This window comes from Balaenoptera musculus, chromosome 3 (genome assembly GCF_009873245.2).
Source record: "Balaenoptera musculus isolate JJ_BM4_2016_0621 chromosome 3, mBalMus1.pri.v3, whole genome shotgun sequence".
Classification (NCBI taxonomy): domain Eukaryota; kingdom Metazoa; phylum Chordata; class Mammalia; order Artiodactyla; family Balaenopteridae; genus Balaenoptera; species Balaenoptera musculus.
In genome coordinates, this window is record NC_045787.1 from 60,639,376 (window position 1) to 60,663,325 (window position 23,950).

At 33.4% G+C, this 23,950-nt stretch overlaps 1 protein-coding gene across 1 annotated transcript in view; it reads right to left on the bottom strand.

Annotated features, from left to right (window-relative positions):
* Positions 1-23,950, bottom strand: part of AP3B1 (adaptor related protein complex 3 subunit beta 1) — a 267,726-nt gene that overhangs the window by 158,790 nt on the left and 84,986 nt on the right. Inside the window, exon 7 of the mRNA XM_036848304.1 lies at positions 20,747-20,929. Coding sequence (XP_036704199.1) covers positions 20,747-20,929 — 183 coding nt within the window. The remainder of the gene's footprint in view (positions 1-20,746; positions 20,930-23,950) is intronic.

Genomic DNA, 23,950 nt, shown 5'->3' on the forward strand with positions numbered 1-23,950 from the left:
AATTTGCATATATTTATTGTTAGATAACAATAAAAGAAATTATTTAAATTGTTATAGGTTAATATCACTTAATGAATTATGTTTTCCTTGTTAAGTGCTTACAGTGAAGACACAATCTTTGCTTAAATATCACTGAAAACACTTTTCATCAAAAAATATGACCTTTAGTTTTCTTAGAAGTAAGCGTAATATTATCTGAGTGTTTTTTAAATCCATAATAAAAAAAAAATCTTAAGAAATTCTCCAAACAAAAGAAACTCACCAAATTTATGCTTTGAAAACAAAAGGCACTTTAAAAGTAATACCCATATTTAAAAGTAAACTATAAATTATAACATTTATCATCTGCTCTGAATACATAATTCAAAACAAATTACTTGTCTCTTCATGCTTAAAAAAAAAAAGGACTGCAACTGAGACATACTTTTCTATCAAGGCCAGACTTGAGGGTCTTCTCCTTTATGGAGCTTCAGACTAAACTGATTCTATTAAGTGCATTAATAAACCAATAAAATGATACACAAATAATCTCATTCTTTAAACATAAGCACTCACCTACAATCTTTACTGAATGTTAATCAAACAAATGTTCAAAATATACCTAAAACTGATAATATGATGAAACGGCTGTATTAACACAGCACTTTCCAGTTCTCCTTCTCTACTAACTCTTTATTAAAGTTCAATTACATTATTTTAATAAATATTTGTATTGTTTATTTTACTGTACAAGTATTTAGGATTATGGCAGTAATTACAGTAAAAAGATTATAAAGGAGTATTTTTTTTATTAGTATCTTTCCCACATCCAAAGATTTTACAAAGCTATTAAGTAAAACTTCTACAGATTAATGCTTCACGATATGTTTTATTAAAGATCCGTAAATTAATTCTTTCTTAACATTTAACATTAAATAAATTAGTATAATTTACTAAAATGAAAGGGATTCTTTGAAACAGTACAAAGTTTTAACAACAGGATTTTTGGATAACAAACACGAAGAACATGTTGCTTAATACCTAAAATAGTTATTGATATCAATTATTATTTCAAAGTATATTCCCCTCAAAAGAAACCTTCTCTTACACTTTTTATGAAATTTCAATTTGGTTCTATTGCTATGAGAACATCATGGCATGGCTTTTTAGATCTGGCTGCTAATTACTAACTGTATATATACACCAACAGCATAATTCCTTTAGTTTGAACTAAAAGGAAAAAAATTTAAGGACTGATGTTTTCATGAGGTTAATGAAACAAACGAGATGAGGTTTCCACACAGGATGGAAGCCAATCTCCAATAACTTTTTATCTGAATCTGTACCACTGCTAGCTGTTTTCTCAGGTTTTCAACCCACAGGAACAGACATTGGCCAAAACAGAATGGACGCTGGATGCAAACAGCCAGAATGGGTAATACTAGGTCGTGCCAGTTCAGTATCGGGGTTGCCTCTATGACCATGTTAAATTACTTGACCTCCCCTTGTCTTAATTTACTCATTTGTAAAATGGAATAAAAGCAGTATCTATATCATGAAAGTGTTCATAAAGATTGATTAGTTTAGTGAAGGTTATATAAGCCCTTAGTGCCTAGTGCATATTAAACACTCAAATAGTAGCTATTACCATTGCTTTTATTATTAAATTTTTTTCTAGAAACTATTACCTCACCGTAAATCAAATATCCCTAGATGCCAAATATGAAGAAAAATTTCCCCCTAAAATTATCCCTCAGAAAAGAAACTGCCTCATATTTGAGAATTTACAAAAATATCATGAGGCTTTTGTACAACTGCTTCATTTTGAACCAAAATGTACTGTTTGGGGAACTCATTACACTGAAACAACTTTAATCAATGCCAGTTATAGATGCTTAAAAGAAGTCACAAACTCCAATGACAAAATGTCATTAAAAATAAGACTTGAAAGATTACTTTTTAAAAACAGGTAATACAGGATTACAGAGTTCTACTTCTAGAAATAAGCAAATTGGAATAACCCTTACAGCGAGCTAGGGAAGAAAAATGAAACACACCTGTCTGAAGGCACTGAAAACTTAAAAGAACAGTGATGAATTATGCAGGCAAGATCCAGAAGAAGTAGTAAACCAAGAAATCTGACTGACATTTGGAATTGTTTTTCCCCCCAAAGGATTGTTATTACATAACAAAAAGCCGAGACGCCCAAAGAGCTTTTAGCAGATTCACAAAAATTACAGAAGCAAAAGTTGGAGGTCAGGATCCACCAAAAATAAGATTCCTAACTCTCCCTAGACTTTGGTTTAAAATCCTGAAAGTCTATATCCTAGAGAGTAAAGATGATAAAATTAAAGCCCACCTTTCAATCATGTCAAATCTATAACTGAGGTGATTAAAGGAACTCAGATTGCTGATACCCTTACCTAGTAATATTCCACAAGCAAACCAAACCCATCATCCAAAGCTTCAAACTAGTTCAACAATGTTTCAGAAAGTAAGTAAGGAAAGAGGGAGGAAAATAGGGAAGAAAAGGCAGAGTCATTAAGGGTCAGGATATTGTTTCCATTTGGGAGGGAAAGAAGGATATTAAGTGGAAGGTGTCAAAGGAGGGGCTTCTAAAGTATAATTACTGTTTTTTAATCTGAGTACTCGTTACATTGGGGTCTTCAGTTTACAAAAATTCATGAGGCCATTTGCTTCTGACACATATACATTATCTATTTCTACTTGAATAAAAATTTTAAAATTATGCATGTAAGAAAAAAAGACAGGAAATTCCCTGGTGGCACAGTGGTTAAGAATCTGCCTGCCAATGCAGGAGACACGGGTTCGAGCCCCGGCCCGGGAAGATCCCACATGCCACGGAGTAACTAAGCCCGTGCGCCACAACTACTGAGCCTGTGCTCTAGAACCCGTGAGCCACAACTACTGAGCCCATGTGCTGCAACTACTGAAGCCCACATGCCTAGAGCCCATGTTCCACAACAAGGGAAGCCACCTCAATGAGAATACCGCACACCGCAACGAAGAGTAGCCCCCGCTCACCACAACTAGAGAAAGCCTGCGCAGAGCAACAAAGACCCAGCAGAGTCCCCGCCAACCCCCGAATAAATAAATAAATTAATTAATTAAATAAACAAGTAAGGTAAACAAGATATAATCAGAAGGATGTTTAGTCTGCTTAAGGATAAATACAGATAAAATAGGTTTCAAAGATGCTGAAATCTATAGAAAAAAATTTCCATTTGCTCAACTTAGTATACTAATTGTACATCATATACATAAAAAAGGAAGACGAACCAATTTTAATACAGCACCATGTGTATCTGAAAACAATATTTTAGAAATACTTTGTTTTTAATGGAACTGCTTAATTTTTTAACGTATTCTGTACCTTCTAATATATTTCTTATCTAGAAATTGATACAATGCAGTTTCAATTTACACAATACATCTATGAATTTGGAACTAAGTAGAAAGGTCTCCCCTACATAGCTGAAATAGCAGTTATGAAGACTTTAGGTATTATTCTAAGTATAAAGTTCTTATGCAGAGTATATTATGTATTTAATTTTAACCATCTATCTCCTGATACTCAGATAATATAAGGTGTAATGTAGAAAGAAAAAAATATTAAGTTATGTCTTTCATTCTCTGTCAAGGGGCTGGAAACCAGAAAACTGTTTTAGCAGTGTTTACATCAAAAAGGTTTAAAAAAATCAATTATTACACGTATTGTTTGTATTGAGCCTAGAGAAATGAGGCATGATCATACCGGGGGTTTTTAATGGGTATTAATTAAAATATTTTATATTGTGGCTTATGTTGGCAATTTTTCTAAGCCTCATGGTCATTTAAGTAATGTCACCTTTACTACAATAAACTACTCATATGATTATTACAAAGAGAACCATTTAACAGCAATCTGACTGATGTAAAAAACATTAATGAACCTGTAAAACCTGCTCTTTTGCACCTTGGAAAATGGCTGGTTCTAAAACTAAGGCAGTTAAAATAAATCTAGATCATCAGGTACTTAAAAAACAAACAAACGAAAACAACTCCCTAAGACCAAAGCTGAAAAATTTTAGCAGTAGAATGATGACAGTATTAGTTCATAACCCAAAGGATAAAATAAATATCTATGAGTCCATACTTACGTAAATAAATGACTAAAAAATAAACGTGAGAGAAAAGTCAAGTCTTCCTTACAGAAGAATTCTGAATAATAATTATGCTAATATCATGTGAATGAGTATTGGAGGCTTAAAATGTAATTTCCATGTCAGCATCCTATCCATATTCCAAGGTGATGAGCATCTCAAACAACCTATACAGAAGTAAAGATGGTTCCCTATGGATAAGTATTAAATGACTCAAAAAGGAACCCTGGTAATAATAAGGACACAAATACATAAAATCTTTGTGATGAAACTCACGAGTATAAAAAAGTTATATTTATAAATGAAGATTTTTCTGTTATTTAAAATATCAGTATGTGTAGAAAATAAAATTATATACTAGAATAAACAACTTTCTCCATCTTTCTAAAAGAGTATACATTCAAGCTGAACCAAAAAAAAAGTTTTAAATCCTCTTATTTGGAAAATGAAGACAGCTTTGCAGTTTCTTTAAAGTGAAGACAGTGTTTTAGAAATACATCCTGAATAGATATGGATGGAATTATATAATATCTTGAATTTCATATGAAATTTGGGATTGAAGTGGGAAGGGGGTTGAGTTAAAGTTGAGAGCAGCCATGAGCTGATGACTGTTGTATCTAGGTGATGTGTACATGAGGATTCATTGGACTCTGAGCCCTATCTTTGTGTATGCTTAAATTTTGTAATAGTTTAACATTTATACAGTGAGTTTGACTTCAAGATCTACTATAAAGCTACAGTAATCAAAATCAAGACAGTGTGGTACTGGTGAAAGAACAGACAAAGAGGTTAATGGTACAGAACAGGGAACCCCAAAATAGACCCACATGAATATACAGTTAACTGATTTATGACAAAGGAGCAGAGTTAATACAATAGAGAAGAGATAGTCTTTTTTACAAATGGTGCTGAACATCAACATGCAAAAAAAATGAATCTAGACAGACCTACACCATTCACAAAGATTCACTCAAAAAGGATTAGAGACAAATAAGGAACACAAAACTATAAAATTCTAGAATATAACATAGGAGAAAATCTAGATGACCTTGGATATGGTGATGACTCTTAGATACAACACCAAAGGCATGACACGTGAAAGAAATAATTGATAGGCTGAAATTCATTAAAATTAAAAATGTCTGCTCTGCAAAAGATGTCAAGACAAAGACAAGACAAGCCACAGACTTGGAGAAATATTTGGAAAAGATACATCTGATAAAGGGCTGTTATCCAAAATATACAAGGAGCTCTTAAAACTCAACAATAAGAAAGCAAACAACTCGACTAAAAAATGGGCCAAAGACTTTAACAGACAACTCACCAAAGAAGATATACAGATGGTAAATAAGCTTATGAAAAGATGTTCAACATCATATGTAATTAGGAAAATGCAAATTAAAACAAGATACGGGGACTTCCCTGGTGGTCCGGTGGTAAAGAATCCACCTTCTAATGCAGGGGACGCGGGGTCAATCCCTGGTCGGGGAACTAAGATCCCACATGCTACAGGGAAACTAAGCCCATGTGCCACAACTACTGAACTAGCACACCACAACGGAAGAGACCACATGCCGCAACTAAGACCTGGCGCAGCCAAAAAATAATAATAAATAAATAAATAAATATTTTTTTAAAAAAAGATACAACTACACACCTATTAGAATGGCCAAACTCCAGGACACTGACAACACTAAATGTTGGCAAGAATGTGGAGCAAAAGGAACTCTCATTCATTGCCAGTGGGGACACAAAACAGTACAGCCACTATGAAAGACAATTGGGCAGCTTCTTACAAAATTAAATATACTCTTATCAAATAGTCTAGTAATCAGAGTCCTTGGTTTATACCAAAATGAGTCCACACAAAAACCTGCACAAGGTTTATAGCAGCTTTATTCATATTTGCCAATTTATAGAGACAAACAAGATATCCTTCAGCAGGTGAATGGATGAATAAACTGTGGTACATCTAGACAATGGAATGTTATTTGGCCCTAAAAAGAAATGAGCTATAGAGACTTGAAAAGACACGGAGCATCCTTAAATGCATATTACTAAGGCAAAGAACTGAAAAAGGAAAACTATGGAGATAGTAAAAAGACTAGTGATTGGCAGGATTTGTAGGGGAAAGAGGAATGAATAGGCAGGACATAGAGGATTTTTAGGGCAGTGAAACTATTTTGTTAAGATATCACAATGGTGGAGGCATGTCATTATACATTTGTCAAAACCGACAGAATGAACCCCACCAAGAGCAAACCTCAGTGTAAACTATGGACTTCAGGTGATAATGATGTATTAACATACGTTCATTGACTGTAATAAATGTACTACTGTGGTGAAGGATGTTGACAGTCAGGAGGTGGGTGGGGGCAGGGAGTATATGGGAACTCCCTGCATTTTCCACCCTATTTTGTTATGAACCTAAAACTTCCCTAAAAAAAAAAATTAAAACAAATTTTTAAAAGAAACAGTGGGTTTAATATACCTGAGCTATTTCATATGAAAATAGGTCTCCCTCCACTCATGTGTACTGATCACCCCAAACACTAAAATAAAAACATTAGAATAAAATTAGCTTTTCACCTTGCTCTAAAACATTCACTTTCGGTAAGAGAAATGTTGTTACATTAAATATAAGCTCTATGAAGTCCCAAAAAATTACCTTTTATTTCATAAAGCATATTTTGGAAAGGCATAGTTTATAAGCTTTATTCTTCATCCTGCCACCTCTTTTATTTTATTACCGTGGTGTTTGTTGTAGTCGAGAAAAAGACACTGAATGTACCCACTTGTCTTATGAATTCCAAGACAGCCTGGAGGGCACTAGTACCAACTTAAGATTTGTACCAGGACAATACCATGTCTGTTATCTTCTGTGGACACAGACTACTTAAAAGGTACACAGGGGAATACATCATGACATTGTCATGCCATAAGATACTCATATTAGCAAGCTTGGGCTACTATAACAAAATACCATAGACGGAGTGGTTTAAACAACAATTTTTCACAGTTTTGAAGGCTGGGAAGTCCAAGATCAAGGTGTTGGCAGACTCGGTTCCTGGTGAGAACCCACTTCCTAGCTTGCAGTTGGCTGCCTTCTCGCTATGTCTTCACATGGGCAGAGAAAGAGAAAGGAAGCAAGCTCTCTGGTGTGTCATCTTATAAGGGCACTATTCCCATGACGACAACCCCACACTCATCAATTCACTGAAACCTAATTACTTCCCAAAGTGCCTACCTCCAAATACCATCACATTGGGAGTTAGGACTTCAACATGTGGATTTCGGAGGACATAAACATTCACTGCTATGGTATCCGTAGATACCATAGCAGTGTATTGGTGGTCCATCTCTCTGACATTGGGTTAGATTTCCCTGACAAGACCAGAGTGGGTAGGTGATTGACAATATCATAAACAATTAAATTATTCAGTATGGATAGCACATGTTTACTTTTTTTAAAAAAGTCATGTTTAATAAATTTTTTAATTTAATATTTTTCTCAAAAAAAAGTATCTTTCCCCCCTGATTAGGCCTATGTAAAACAACACATTATATGCATACTGGTTTGAGACATTTTTTCCTTCCATGGTAACTGCTATGCTCTTCACTTTACATGTTTTATACTACAGCCCAGTGACCACTATACCACACAGGTGGAAGTATGGGTTTGAGGATCATTGAACACTGAATCTCTCCCAATACATCACAATTATGGAAACACCTGTGCCCAGTAACTTTGAGTTGAGCCACTCTGAAAATTCAGAGTGTTCAATTGCCCACGACACTTCTCATGTCTTATGACTATATGTTCAGCACCAATATACAGGAAATAAGCTTTCCAAATGCAGTGGTTTCCAGATTTTGTTACTGAGAAATCTGAAGAATCTACATAAGGTATTTTTTCATGTTTCTCTGAAGTAAAATATACTCATGACACAAGTTGATCTTAGGTCTAAGAGTTCTAAGACATGAGAAAGAAGGGTCCCAGTCATTTGAAAACTAATCTCAATCTAATTACAGGGATAAATAAGAACTGTTTTTTGTTAAGCAGAATGCATTTTAGAGTGGTTCTCACTCAGTCATAAACTATAAAATAAAATTAAGCCCAACCTAGGTAGAACTAATCATAATTCCTCATGTATTCACTCCCTCCTTACCTAAACCCCTGAAATAAAGATAACGTATTAAAGAAGTAAGTGTCTATTGATTTGAAATTGATAAATTTAATTACCCTTTAGGACATTAAAAAAAAGAGGTTAGAGGGTTAGAGCAGAGGTTTTAAAATATTGGTGGACATTCATGGGGGAGGGGATAAAGCAGTAGTTTGTTTTAATCTTAGGGTGAACTCTAATAGTTAAATAGAAAAAACAAAAGCAAAAATCTGTACTCTAGGTAAAGTGGGGGTAGGAAACTAGGGCTCCAAGAAACAGCAGTTTAAAATTTTTAAAAAGCAAATAATCTAGGTTATGAAAAACTTTTCATATAAAACATAAAATTTTGTAAAGGGACTGTTTCTTCTTCATTAATCCCAAAATATTTATATATCTAAATTAAATAATGCCCTTTGAGTCACTAGAAAAACATATATAAACAAGTTGTTTTAAAAATAATATGAGGATACCTACTAGAAGATAAAGCTAAAAGTTAGAAGTAGTTGCATCTGGAGAGTAGGAACTGGAGGTGTGAAAAGGAAGGACATATATTTACTATACATCCCAGTAATTCCACTCCTAGAGAAATGAAAACATTTTATGTCCAAACAAAGACTTGTGGCACTGGAGGCCAAGGTCACAGCTCCATGGATGTACAGAAAAGTTCAGAGTTTAAGCATAAGCAAGTACAATCTTTGCCGAGAAGACACAGCGACAGATAGATAGATAGATAGATAGATAGATGTATATATATGTAACATCTTGTGTATGTTACAGAATTTTTGTTAAAGAAATTAAGAGAAAAAAGTTTAATTTTTAATATTTACCTACATATATATCATTTCTATCATTCTTTATTCCTTTCTATAGTTATAAATTACCATCTATTATCATTTCTCTTCAACCTAAACAACTTCTTGCAGTATCTCTTGTAATATGGTTCTACATACGAATTTTTCAATTTAGTTCGTCTGAAAATGCCTTCATTCCATCTTTATTTTTGAAGAATGGTTTTTTTCAATATAGAATTCTTGGTTGACAGGTTTCTCTCAACAATTTAAAGATGATATTCCATTGTTTCCTAGACTCCTTTGTTTCTTATCAGCAGTTAGTCATAATCATTGTTTCTCTGTATATAATGCATTGTTTATCTGTCTGCTTTCAAGGTTTTCTCTTTCCCCTTTGATTTCAAAAGTTTGACTATGATGTACATAGGTGTGACATTTTAATATTTTGCCTGGGAATTTGATGTGTTTCCTGGATCTGTATACTTGTTTTGTTCCCCCCTTAAACTAAACTTGAAATTTTTTTAGCTTTTATTTCTTCAGGTATTATTTCTACTCCATTCACCCTTTTCTCTCATTTTGGGACTTAAATTACAAGTATTTTATTCTGTTTCATATTGTTCCACATGGCTCTGAGACTGTTCACTTTTCTTCACTTGTTTTTCTCTTTGTTCTTCAGAATGAATAATTTCTATTAATCTATCTTCAGGTTTCTTAACACTTTTACAGCCTCTTCCTGGCTATTAAGCCTATCTAGCTTATTTTTCATTTAATCGTTGTATTTTTCAGCCCTAGAATTTCCATTTCATTCTTTCTTATAGTGTCTTTCCTGTTAAGATTCATTTATTCAATCAATACAACTATGTTGCTTTGTAATATTTTTGCCATATATATAATAGCTGCATTATTTGTCTGGTAATTGCCTCTTCTTGATTATCTCTCTATTGCCTACTTTTTCTCTTCAGCATTAGTTATTTTTTTGTTTCTTATGTCTGCTGATTTTTTCAAATTGTATTCTGAATATTATCAACCATACACTATAAATTCTTCCTTGTGTTGCATTCCTCTGAAGTGTATTAATATTTGTTATAGCAGGCATTTTACTGGTTTCAAACTCCAAACTCTGTGTATCCTAATATGACCAGCAAGTGAAATCTCCATTTAGTTTCCAGTTGCTGTTTTTTTTTGCTAGACACACTGGAGTCTTCTCCACACATGCAGAGTTGGTCAGCCAGTGATTTGAATGGTGTTTACATGCATTTCCAGGGGTGCACCCTCCTGTGGTTCCCACACCTTTCTGGAATTTCCCCCCAAACGTTTTAGGTATTCTGCCAGCCTTGAAGTCTGTTCTCTAATACCTAGGTAAGTGAGGCTGTAACTTTTTCCATTTTTATGTGGAACAGGGGAATTCCCCCAGGCAAAAACCTGCAATCTCACACCTTGAAATTTCAGTCCTTCATGTGCAGAGTCCTCTCTAGTTTTGCCTACTTTTGATCATCCTATAGTACACCTTTAGCTGCTGGTTTTCAAAATAATTTCCCAGAGAGTTAATCTGATCAAGGTATTCCATCAACGGAAGCTGAAACTGTTAAGTCCATGAAGTACATCTCAGCAGCAGGTCAGATGTCTTCAGGCTTTTTATGTGAAAGTAAACCTTTCTCATACACCCTTCTACACCCCACTTTCCTCATATTTCCCGTTACTTCACATTAGCCAGAACTGTGTTATATGCCCATTCCTAAACCTATCACCTACAAGGGGAATGTAATTAACATTAACTAGACTAGTTTAGGCTGGGAAGCAACATGGCTTCTGCAAAGACACCTGGGTGTTCAATCCCTGTAGAAAATCTGTCTGCAAGGAAGAAGACCTTTTTGCATAGGGGCTGTCTGCTAGAGACAATCAACAGTGTCTGCCACATTCTCTATATTACCTAGACAACAATGCACTAGCAGAATCTGTCTGACGTAACCATTTTGGAACTCTGGAGTCTATCGAAGGCTTGCAACTTCCAGTAGGACTGCAGTAATTTTAAGATATGTATCAGAAACTTAAAGTCTTGTATATATACAGCTAAATGAATAATAGAATAGAATAAAATTGACTGTTTTAAATTACCACATTATTAGATTACATAAAATCATAATCTTTTCTGAGATGAATATAGAAAACTACTAAGCAGCAAAATCACAAATTTAAAAATTAAATAACTGACTTGTCAGAAGATAAATTCAATATTAATCATATTTACTCCTTTATGCTAGAGTAATAAGACTAACACAGAGAAAAATATAAGGAAATAAATGGACTATAAGGTCAAGAGAAAACAATGATATAAATATCCATGACAGAATGCCAAGGAGAAAAGCACAGTGGAAAAAGGACAGACATCAGAGTAGGGCAGCAGAATGCAACCCATTTCTTAACGTCTTAAGCTCTAAGTTTCTCCTCCTAAAATTCATTTAGTACACGTTAAAATTCATAAAATACTTTTAATACTGTGAACATTTTGGGGCTACTAGGTAAATATGGTGAGAGAAAGATAGAAAACAGAGTTTCTTTCCCCAGTATAAATAATACGTGGGAAATAAAAGATTAAAACTAGCAAAAATAAGTCAGTAGAGAAAGAAACAAGAAGAGGGTCACAATCTAATGGCATAAACTTTTTTAAAAGTTTTTTTAAAAAGAAAAGATTCTAGAAAAACATATTCCTCACTTCTTGAGACTGTTCATGATTAACCCTAGCCTGCTAGACGGAAGAAAATTGAGGGGTTATTCTTACCTTTCATCCTACTTGGGGTGGGGGGGGGGGTGGGCTGGTGAGGGAGGTTGGCAGTGGAAACAGGTAGTGAGGAGAAGCAGGTGGGAAAGTAAACAACAAGCCCATCTCTCTCTGAAAGAACTGATGACTCTGGGGCAACACTGCCCAAGAGAAACATCTGTGATATCGGGAACATTTTATATCACACTATCCAATACAGTAGGCACTAGACTACTGAACCCTTAATGTGGGGCCAGTGCAACTGAGGAAGTGATTTTCAATTTCAGTTAATTTAAGTTTAAGTAGCCACATGTGGCTAGCAATTACCATATTGGACAGGAGAATTCTTGGGTTAAACAATGAATAAACAAGAACAATTTAAAGGTCAAGAAAACTTCTCCATAGGAACATAGTAGGTGGCATCAATGTCACTACAGGACGTTTAAGAAAGTTCCCGAAGAAGTGCTCAAGTATTCTAAAAACGACATCCATCTCTGCTAAGACTGAATTTACTATCCCACAAATTACTCCTTTCCCCAAATGCCCTAAGGCTACTAAAACAAAAAGGAATAAGGCACAAAATACCCACAATCAGATTGAAACTGAGAGGAAGAAACAAACTGTCTTTAGGTGTGCTGGGACAGAATTAAGAAGTCACACTATATCAGAACAAATAAAATGTCTATACCAGCACTTCCCAAGTAGTTGCAATATGAAAAGAGCATAATAACTGTGCAATACATTCACAGCACAAAAGGGGGAAAAAGAAAAAACATGCAAAAAACAAAGAAATCCTTCTGGAAGAAAATCCTCCATATATCAAAAGAAATTCTCCAGCAAGTTACTAAGAACATAACTCAAAAAAACCACATGTTCAAACCACAGAATAAAGGAAATATAAGATTTAAACCTGAGTAAAGAAACTTAAAGATGAAAGCTGTATCATTACCAAATTAAATAAAAACTATAAATAACAGATTAGATCACTGAAAATCAAATTACTGACAGAAAAAAAAAAAGATGAGATAAAGGAATGCAAATAAAAAGACAAACATTAAAGCAATTTTTTAAAGAGGTGACAGATACAGTAGACAAAGATTATAAAATAGAATAATTGGTATTCCTGAAGCATATAATTGACAAATGGAGTAAGAAAAAAAGTTTGAATATCAAATTAAAAAATTCAAACATAGGGCTTCCCTGGTGGCGCAGTGGTTGAGAGTCCGCCTGCCGATGCGGGGGACGCGGGTTCGAGCCCCGGTCCGGGAGGATCCCACATGCCGCGGAGCAACTGGGCCCGTGAGCCACAACTACTGAGCCTGTGCGTCTGGAGCCTGTGCTCCGCAACAAGAGAGGCCGCGACAGTGAGAGGCCCACGCACCGCGATGAAGAGTGGCCCCCGCTTGCCGCAACTGGAGAAAGCCCTCGCACAGAAACGAAGACCCAACACTGCCAAAAATAAATAAATAAATAATTCCCATTTAAAAAAAAAAAAAATTCAAACATAAAAGGCAATTCCCTAAAATAAAGGAGTGAATATACAGAGCATATAGAATGATCCACACTGAGAGGCAACCTTGCTAATCTTCAAAATATTTTAAGAAAAAAAAAAAAAACAGATTTTTGAGGATACAAACAAAAAAATCAAGTTACCTGCAGAAAAGAAAAATCTGTGGCTACAGAGCTCTCAAAAGGTATCCCAACATATTATATCCAACCAAGAAGTCAAGTGTAAAAGTAGCAAGACCTTTCAAACATATAAGACCTAAGAGAATACTGATCCAAGAGTCCAGGCAAAATATCAAGTGTGAGAGTGACACTGCAAAGTCTCGAAATTTTATCTCTAATCTACCCATTCTTAAGAAGGTCCTGGAAGATGTTCTCCATCCAGGAAGACCAAAAAAGAAGACACTAGGGAGACGATGGCCTAAGAAAAAGAGGATTTAACACAGAAAAGAGAAGAAATTATGTTCCAGAACAACAGCTGTGTAGCAAGCCTAGCAAGCAATCAGGTTAGAAAAGGAGGGTAAAGCCTCCAGGAGAATGTCTCCTGGAAGAGTATGAAGTTATTGAAATACTGGATATATGACAACAGTACTAACTAGGACTGTGTTCAACTATATATAACAGAAATATCAAGTTATCCATAAGGAGAACATTTTTTTTTCTCAGTACCATCCACTTTCAGAGTGTAGCTTCATCCTCATGCCTGCAAAATGGCTGCTGTACCTCTAATCATCACACATACATTCCAAGAAGAAACAATGAAAAAAGGCAAAGGGTAAAATATATATGTCAAGTAAGCCTGTCAGAAAAATAATAGCTTTCCTAGAATCTCAGCCAGAATATTTCTACAACTATCTCAATTTCTACAACTGGGTCACATAGCCATTTCCGACTCCAAGGGTGTTTGAGGAAGTTGGTTATTTTTAACTAGACTTATCATTACTCTGAACAAAAATCAGGATTCTGTTATTTAAAAAGTGGAGTTGGAGAACTGATATTAGGTAGGCAACTAGTAGTATCTCAACAACTGCATATAAAATAATATTTGGAGAGGATTTAATTTTCTGATGGAGAATTTGGAGTGCTTTGTAATAGTGACATGATAAAGTAGGCAAATTAAAAATGAGGCAGGGCTTCCCTGGTGGCGCAGTGGTTGGGAGTCTGCCTGCCAATGCAGGGGACACGGCTTTGGGCCCTGGTCTGGGAAGATCCCACGTGCCGCGGAGTGACTGGGCCCGTGAGCCACAATTGCTGGGCCTGCACGTCTGGAGCCTGTGCTCTGCAGCAGGAGGGGCTGCGATAGTGGGAGGCCCGCACACCGCGATGAGGAGTGGCTCCCACTTGCCACAACTGGAGAGGGCCCTCGCACGGAAACGAGGACCCAACACAGCCATAAATAAATAAATAAATAAATAAATAAAATTAAAAAAAAAAAAAAAATGAGGCAATTTTTGATTCCAGGAAGAACTTAAAGTTCCACAAGAAAGGAGATGAAAATGTTACTATACAGCATAAATAATATTCATAGTCATAATTAAATGAACAATAAACACTGGTTGAAAAATTGTAATACAATTATATTGCAAAGATGGAACAGGGAAAATGGAAGCATATGGTAATACAATAGAAGAATGCCAAATCCTCCATTTCTATAATTGGAAGTCATGTCTAAAATTGATAAATCAAGAAACAGCAATATATGTATATTACTTAGAAATGGAGAAAGTTAAATGCACACACATACACAAAAGCCTAAAAGAATTTGAAGGAGCTAATTCAGGTATGGGAAAAGGTGGGATAGGAAAATGTTATTTCTTATAAGCCTGTATTATTTAACTTCTTTTTTTTAACCACATACATGTTACTTGAATAAAATTTTAAATGTTTCTTTAGAAAAGAAACTATGTAAGTTTAAAAAACCCAATCAAAAGTAAACTATAAACAACAAAAAGAATAAGCAATCTTTAAGATAAATGCTCCATAACCAATGCAGGGAGCAGAGAACTCATTTCAATATCAGCATATGGTCCATAGTTTCCCATGAAACTGCACACTGAACCCTTCCTTCATCAATAGTTGCCTGAAAGAGTGAGCTAAAAACTTTTTTATTTGCATTGTAAAGCACGAATTCTACCACAACTCTTCACTATTTTGTTTTTTAAAAATTCCGCAGAATAGCAAGTAAGATTCAAAAATAGCCCATTAGTAAGACAAAATACAAAATTTATTTTACAAAGAAAATTAACCCGTAAAGAAAATTAAAAAAATAAAAAATAATCTCTAACACTTGGGTCCTCTAAAACAGGGCCTGGATGTGGAGTTTCGAGTCTATTCCCAAAATATTTTTGTACTTGCAGAAAATTGCTAATCAAGAAGTATGTACATGAATTTTATGTTCTGATGGGTTCTTATTTTATAGCTACCCTTGAAAAACTTAAGAAACGTATCTTAAAAATACCTGAAACAAAATTGTAAACTTGGAAATTTCTTACACCTATATAAGGTTTTATAATTGAAATACAGATACAATGAGAGGAAGAAAAGTAAAATCATCATTTTCAATTTCAAAATGGCATACATATTCCCACCAGAATGTTATTACCTAGATTCATATGCTAAAAAGTAACTGTGAACGTACAGAATTTTAAGTTCTAAATTAGTGAAGTAAAATATTTTGATAATTCTTGCAAAACCATCACGTCCTAGAGAAAGTTCAACTTTAATTCATAAAATTAAAGACATTCTTGTCAGGCCCAGTTTCACTTCAGTTTATAATTAATGCCACTAATGTTTTTTTCAATCACTCTTAAAATTTACTTGGTTTTTTTATAACATTTATTTTAAAAAATCTATTACTTCTACAAAAGCAACTTTAGACTTAGAGACTTACATTTAGGCTTCAAGTATTCTCCTACAATAGGCTTGAATGATACAAAGAAAACATTTAAGTAATTTTATATCCTTGAAAATTATACAAAGTTGACCTAGAATTAAAAAAAAGCCACTTGGACTGCAAAGAGTAAGGTAAATTTAAGAAAATAAAAATGCAAATACGCATTTTAGCAGTCTCTTGAATTTATTAACCTAAAAGGTTTAATTTCCATTTTCCTGCATCAGCTGTATTTATAAAATGTCGTGCCCTATAAACACGCTGTTATTTTCTATAGTCAAGCACCCTCTTAACAAATCTTCTCATTAATATGTAAATTCAAAGTCAATCGGTCTTCTCCCTGACAGCCCCATGAATTCCTAGTGCACTGTATAATCGGCTTTGACTTGGCATCCACTATTTATCATCAAAGATGTCAGTTAGAAAAATTATGGAAAATGCACTGCAATTGATATGACTGAAATCTACTTTGTCAACACTTAATTGTTCCTCAAATCATACATTTACATATAAACAGGCTAAGTACTGATCTATAATGATGCAAATAAACTAAATTAAAAATCGCTTCTGCCCCTGAAGAAGCTTGTTTGTATATGATGTGTTCATTTGAGGACTTACTGACAAAAGCATGTATATCAGCTCATCTCAAAAAGTACTTCTACTAATTTTCAATTCCTCAAAAAAACAATTTTGCTACCCTTCAAGCGTATGAACACAAACAAATGTTTTAAAGAATTCAATGAGAAACATAATTTTTCTCTTTGAAAAGCAAATGTAATTATGGTTGTTAGCTAATTGCAATGTCGGAGCACTAAGGATTGGGGAGGGGGCTTCAAAATTAGCTTTGACTAGAACATGATAAGCAAACACTCAGAAACTTATTAAAGTGAGCAAAAATATATTTTAATTTAAAAGTTACGAGTGAACAGATATAAAGGAAAGAATGTTGACCTAGGGATGAGATTATTCTGTTTATATTTCTGGCTCCACATTTTATAAGCAATATTATCTTAGGTGAGTAATTAAAATCTATACATCTCAGTTTTGTCACCTATAAAATGGGTATAATAATTCCCACTGCCCTATCTCAAATAAAATAGAACATAAGAAACTACACCAAAATAATAATTTGCTAAATATTAAGTATCACAGTATTACTCTTCACATTTTCTTAGTACTTAAAAAGAGAAACCTCTTGATTTTAATGAATTTGGTATTTATTATTTTAGGTAACTTTTAAGTCAATGAATTATTTTAGTGAGTTTTCTCACTCGTAAATCCTTTCACTTCAAGGTAAATGGCTCTTTATACATCATAAAATGGTGTTTACACAGCATTTATGCAAGTGACTTCTGCCTTATGCAAAGAGATGGGAGGCTAGAATGAACACCCTTCTATTCTGCTAATTCTGTGAAAAAAACACATTCAAGTGTTGATGATTAAGAGACATAAAAGGATATTAACAACTCAGCACTAACTCTGCTGGAGTACTGTTCCAATTTCTTTCTGTTCTATAATACTTTAACAGTTCTTTACTCCATCATATGCTTTTTACAACATGAGAAGTGAAGAATGAAAGCAGATATAAATGCTGAATACTTCTCAGTTTCTTCCAGGTATGGTCAAATTTTGCTTTAGAAATTGGCAAACTGAATCATAAAGTTGAAATCACCCTGCCTAGTCCTAAAAAGTTGGATGCAACTTGAAGTCTAGGCCAAAAAGTCCCCAAGACTATAAGTGGCTGGACTGCTCATTCAAAAGTTTCTCCGTTAAACAGAATTACAGCTAGTCACAGAGATGGGTTAACTGAAAGAGTGAGCATAGACATAGTCTAAATTATGATAATCCACTTGAACTTTCATTTTATAAAATATATTTGTACCAAAAGTCTTACATCTTTGACAATCCCTTACTTCTAACACTACAATAAAGGATGACACTTTCAAATCTTTCCCGCTGGTACTTAACAGAACACATGTATACAAGGAGACACAAGCCTGTTTTCCTGATTATTTTGGAGTCAACCGATATCATTTTTTTAAATAGCTTTACTGGAGTCCGATATCATTTTAAATCAATAAATAAAGTGAAATGTATTATTCAAAGTAAAATTTATAACCACCAAAACAAGTGAAATTCAGTGGTTGCCAGTAATTGTCTCTAAGGGGTCAACCAAGAGTTATGAGAAGGAAGACTTATTTTTTATTTCACCATGTGCTTGAATTGCTTCTATAACTAAAAAAAAAAATACATATGATTATAGTTAGCTACACCCTTATAAATTTTCTATTGAAGTGGTTTTCTTTCTTTTCCTTCCTTAAGCCAAGGCATCTTTCTCAAAGGGAAATCATATGCAAAGCTGCCTATGAAAGGCAAGCAAAGGTGAAGCTGCTCCGTTGGAATGGTGGCAAGAGCCAGAGAGTTGCACACTCTGAGAGCGCCACTGCCCCCCGTGGTTGCTCCTGTGGCAGTGCTAGCTTCCTGAGGACAGAGCTGCGCACTTGGAAACCACAAAATTAGTCTACTAACCACATAATTTAGAATAATGCCAAAGTCAGATTGCAAATAAATGGCAAAGATAAGAAATGATTTAGCACAATTCCAGTGTACCCAGGACAATGATCAGACTTCATCTCGTGTTTGTAAAAATTAATGTTCACAGAGTTACATGTGAAAACACAAAGAATGCATTAGAGTACCAATTTTAAAAACTATCTGTCGAAAGAATAAATATATATGGTAGTGTAGAATTTAACTTTCCTGCTTTGTGCATAGCTTTAAAAACTAATTTTATCTAAAATAAGATGAAACAAAATTCAAGGAACAGAAACACAAACAGACAAAGTACAAAAACAGAGATTTTAAAGTCTACTTTTAGAAGATAAGGAAAGGAAAATACATTTTTTAAACTCCAGTTTCTATATAATGATAAAGCAGGGATCACTTGCATACAGCTACTGAAAATGATTTGATGATGACAGGAGAGTAAAATTAAAAATTTTAAATAGAGACAGTGGCTAGATAACATAAAATTACCTATAATCTTACACAATAGGAAAAAAATATATCTGAATAGCATTCTGGAAAGGAACTGGCTGAAATCAAACAGATAGCTATTAGCAACAAAAATCTCTCTTCAAAGTTACCACTGACACAAAACGGTCAAGACACTTGCAGCATGGACATGTTGCTTAATCCAACAAAAGTGCCATCAAAAGTTTACTTCATTCAATGATAAAATTTCATCAATCTAGGAGCCCTATGTGGCATCAGACTTTTACATACTAATATTTTAAAACATACTTTGAATTTTAAGTAGAATAACCCAATCACTTTTTAAATACTAAAATTAAGATAGAGTCAATATTACAGATAGCCTTCTGGATAAAGATATATTTTTAAATTTTTAAATACTTTTTAATACTAACAATACTTAGTAAATGCAGAAAACATTGATGAATATTTTAAACATTTAAACTCCTTAAATATCTGAAAACTTGACATGTCACCTAAAGCAAGAATTATGAACATTTTTCCATTTTATATACATTTTTCTCTCACTTTAATATTATTTCTAATTAACAAAAGCAATTAGTACTGAACACTCAATCCAAGCCTATTCCTAAGTTTGTATAAAAAACACTATGACATAATTGGGAGATATCTGGTCTTTTACTTTCTATACTGCTTTTAAAATCTATAATACTGCTTTTTAAAAAGACAAAAAAGAAATATCACAAGATTAGAATGAATGAGAGTGCTATTCTTGTAATATTTAATGATTTCTTTAAACAACTTAAAGCTTACACTTAAGTCTTATATATACACTGAGAGATCTCTATTGCAAACTGTAATAAAGCTTTCTAAATTGTTAATATAATGAAAAGAATAAGGTATGCTTCTAATGTTAATCTGCACAAAGAAAACAAGTAACTTCACTGTAAGGTATACTTAATTATTAATTTTACTAAAATTCTACCAGCTTAAGTGAAAAAGTAAAACAAACATATTTTAGAAATTTAAAACTACAAAAAAGTAGTTTAAAAGTTCAACAATAATTTATCTGTAAAGGTGAGAAATTATCTTAGGTATAAATTCACATATGTTAGAGTCACATTACCTACTTCACAAGTGAGTACCTGGAACAGCTGGGTCTCAAAGGTGTGAAGCTGACTAATAACCAAAAATATCCATGATCTGGCAATGTCACTGCAAACACTGTATCATGCTGCTGCTCCTAACAAGGCGTTCTTGCCAGGCCTCATACTAAAAGTTTATACACTATGCCATTAAATATGCGTCAATCAGTGCCAAAACAACGAACAATTATCCTTTCATTTATATTGGTTTCCTGCTTTCCAAAAGAACATGAGAAAAATTAGTCCTCCTTAAACATGAAGATTTCTATATTTCTCTACTCTTAATTTTTTGTACACATTTTAAAAAACTCATCCATTTTCTTAGTATAATTTTTAAGTGTAAGATTATTCAACACTTACCTCTTTCCAAGGACTGACAAACTGTGTACGAGCATATCGAGTTAGCATGTGGATTATGACAACCTGCCCCCACTCTTCTACATCAACTAGTAAATTACATAGCTTGCGGTAATTCTTGTGAATGAGATCTATTCTATCCGGGCATACTTCTTCAAAAGCCATGACAACACTGCCAGCCACCAACTAGAAAAGAAAGAAATAGTAACTCATTAAAAAATGTTTTCCTTCCATCAAAGATTCCACTCAGACATTATAGAGACACAATCAGTGTTATGGCAATCAATATTAAAAGTATTCAGTCATTTGATTAATAAAATGTTCATGTTTGAATAACAAATTTTGAAGAGTCACTCCCTCAAAGAATAACTTTGATAGCTGTAACATGTGTGAAAAACGAATACTTTTCTAAAGTATTTGAATTAGAAGTATTAGCATTAAAAAATCATAATATTTTTTATCTCATCACGTTAAATTTCAATAAATTGTTCACATATGGATTAGACATATTAATCATGCACAGTTTTCATTTTTAAGGCTTACCTGAACTCTAAGGATTCATTATTTAGTACAATAGCAAGGACCGTATCATGTCAGTTTAAAATGAGAATGACAATTCCACAATGAACTTATCTTAAAGCGTGTGAGGACCTCATAAATGTCTTTAGTATAAAAATACTTTCGAATCTTACACACTTTAATCAACCTGTTAATTTTTACCAATATAATTTATTTACAAGGAAAAAATACTGGCTAAAATTTTAGAACATTATTATTACTTATATAATTATGTGTATAAATTGAAATAATATATTACCAACAAAAGGTAGCTTTCTCCAAGACCAGTTAATGAAACATAAATGTTGTTTTTGGAATTGCCATGTTTTTGCAAAGTGGTGAAATTAAGATTTCTTTGGTATGAAGATACAAACTAAGCAGAATATATAATATACAAATATTTTTATATAGGTACACTGGTATGTCTGCAGTTAGCCCACAATATAATACGGTTTTGAAAAAATAAATTAACATCATATTCTTTCTGAACACTAGGGATCTTCATTTTAGTATCTAAAATTTCCCCAATGTCTTAAAATAAGCAATTAAATAGAAATATAACTTACTGAAATGGTACTTTTTGAAAAATATTAGATACAATGATATTCGTATTTTTAGTGTTTAGTGTCCCTCTACTTGGCTGACATTTAGTTTATTAATGTGCAACCAACAATACAATTGAAAGAAAACAGCTCAGAATATAGACTTGCTATTATGCTAAACAAGTTTCCAGTCCTGTGGGGATTTTATGAATTACCAATCAGTATAAACGTGAAGCTGCATTTATTGACTCCAGCCCTGCCCATGTACTGGTGCCTGCTGGTCCCAGCATGTATGCACCTCAATCGAAAAAGCAAAGAATTGATTATTTGTGTGAACTAAATAAAAATGTATTATATGTATAATTTTCTATGTGCTATTGATATGGGAAGGAAGTTATGTTTGTGTTTTCAACACCACATTTTGATGTCTTCTGCACAAATCACTCTTCAGAAATTATATTCTGTGATAATCATATTTCTAAAAGATTAGAATTATCATTTTAAAATCTCTTAAAACAACTAAATTTATGACATCAAACTATAGAGTAACAGTATTTGTGAAATACATTTATATTTATATATGTCAATCTTACATTAAGATATATATTTTTTAATTGGCAAGGGTGTTAAAGTACAAAAATAAATAATACCACTTAGAATAAAATAATCTATGAAATTGAAATGGGAATTCAACAAAGTTTCAATTTAAGGAACACTATGTGAAATCAAGTTATTCTGCCCAAACCTAGAGATTATCTTTTTCAAATATGTTTAGACACCAAACAATTAAAAGGAAAATCAGCTCCTACATGGTACTAAATTTATCAAAACAAGAGCCACAGGTACAAAATAGTTCTAAAGTATTAATAAATAACATGAAAATGAAAGAAAATAATTACTTAAGTAAAGATAAAGTCCATGGAAACACAAAAATAATTAGGAAGAACATAAAGAAAAGAACCTTTACAAAATAAAACTGATGATTTTAGGTATTTCATTATATGGTTTTAACAACCAACTCTAGCCTAAACACTGCCAGAAGAATTGATTATTCTGGTATATTAAATATTCAATATTCTATACAACTTACAGAATTAAAATAAAATGATCTACTCAGATTTGAAAAACAAAAATATTGGTTTCCCAAAAACAGACAGTTAATTTCCATCTCACTGTGTCAATAGTAGCTTTTTATATAAGAGGAAAAATAAATCACTCCAACAAAACTAGCAATGAACTCATCAAATTCAAATGCAGTTTTCCATTTATGTATTTTTTATATTAAAGCAATAAACATGGTTCATTTATCTTCCCTTGGCTGTCACGTTTTTCTGTGCTGTTGCTATGAACTTCAGCCATTAGCTGTGCTCCAAGGTAAACTACATGAACCATCAACAAAAGTGACACTCCATCTATGGAGTTCATATTTTCGCCAGATTATCTATGCTAGTTGACAAGCTGGTAATGAAAAAAATCACACTAAGCAAATGGTTCCTCTAATAACAATAAATTTTCTATAAAATTATGAAGGGTACAAAACGTTTCCTTGCATCTATTTTGTCATGAATTCTAATTAACGTTGCAAAAACCTGAGAGTGCTGGGTCATCACAAGAAGTGCATCAAGGTTTGATTGATAATATGGTGTAAGTTGGCCAATGCAGCCAAGATTTTCTTCTCTTAAATTAATGGCCATCCAACCTGCCCTAATCATACAGCCCAAATGATATTCCCCTTCTTATTTCAATTTTCTTGAGGCATGGAAAATGGGAAAGATCAGTCATTTATCTTCTAATAGCTGGATAATAGATCTAACACAATAAAACATCTGCACAAACGAAGAGGTGTGTTTTTTTGCCCACAACAGTGAAGCTTTTACCAACATTAAACCAATAACTTATAAAATGGTGTCTTACCCTCACAGCTTAGCTATGAACTACCAATATATTCACTAAACATCATTTTGTAGCTAAATTAAGAAGAAACTTCGTCATCAAAAAAATATAAATAAACAACTCAGATTTTCAGTAGGCACTGACCTAATTTGTTTTCCTAAGAAACTCTGTTTTCTATTAGAAAGTTAAATGCTACAAAAGGATTTCTTTAAAA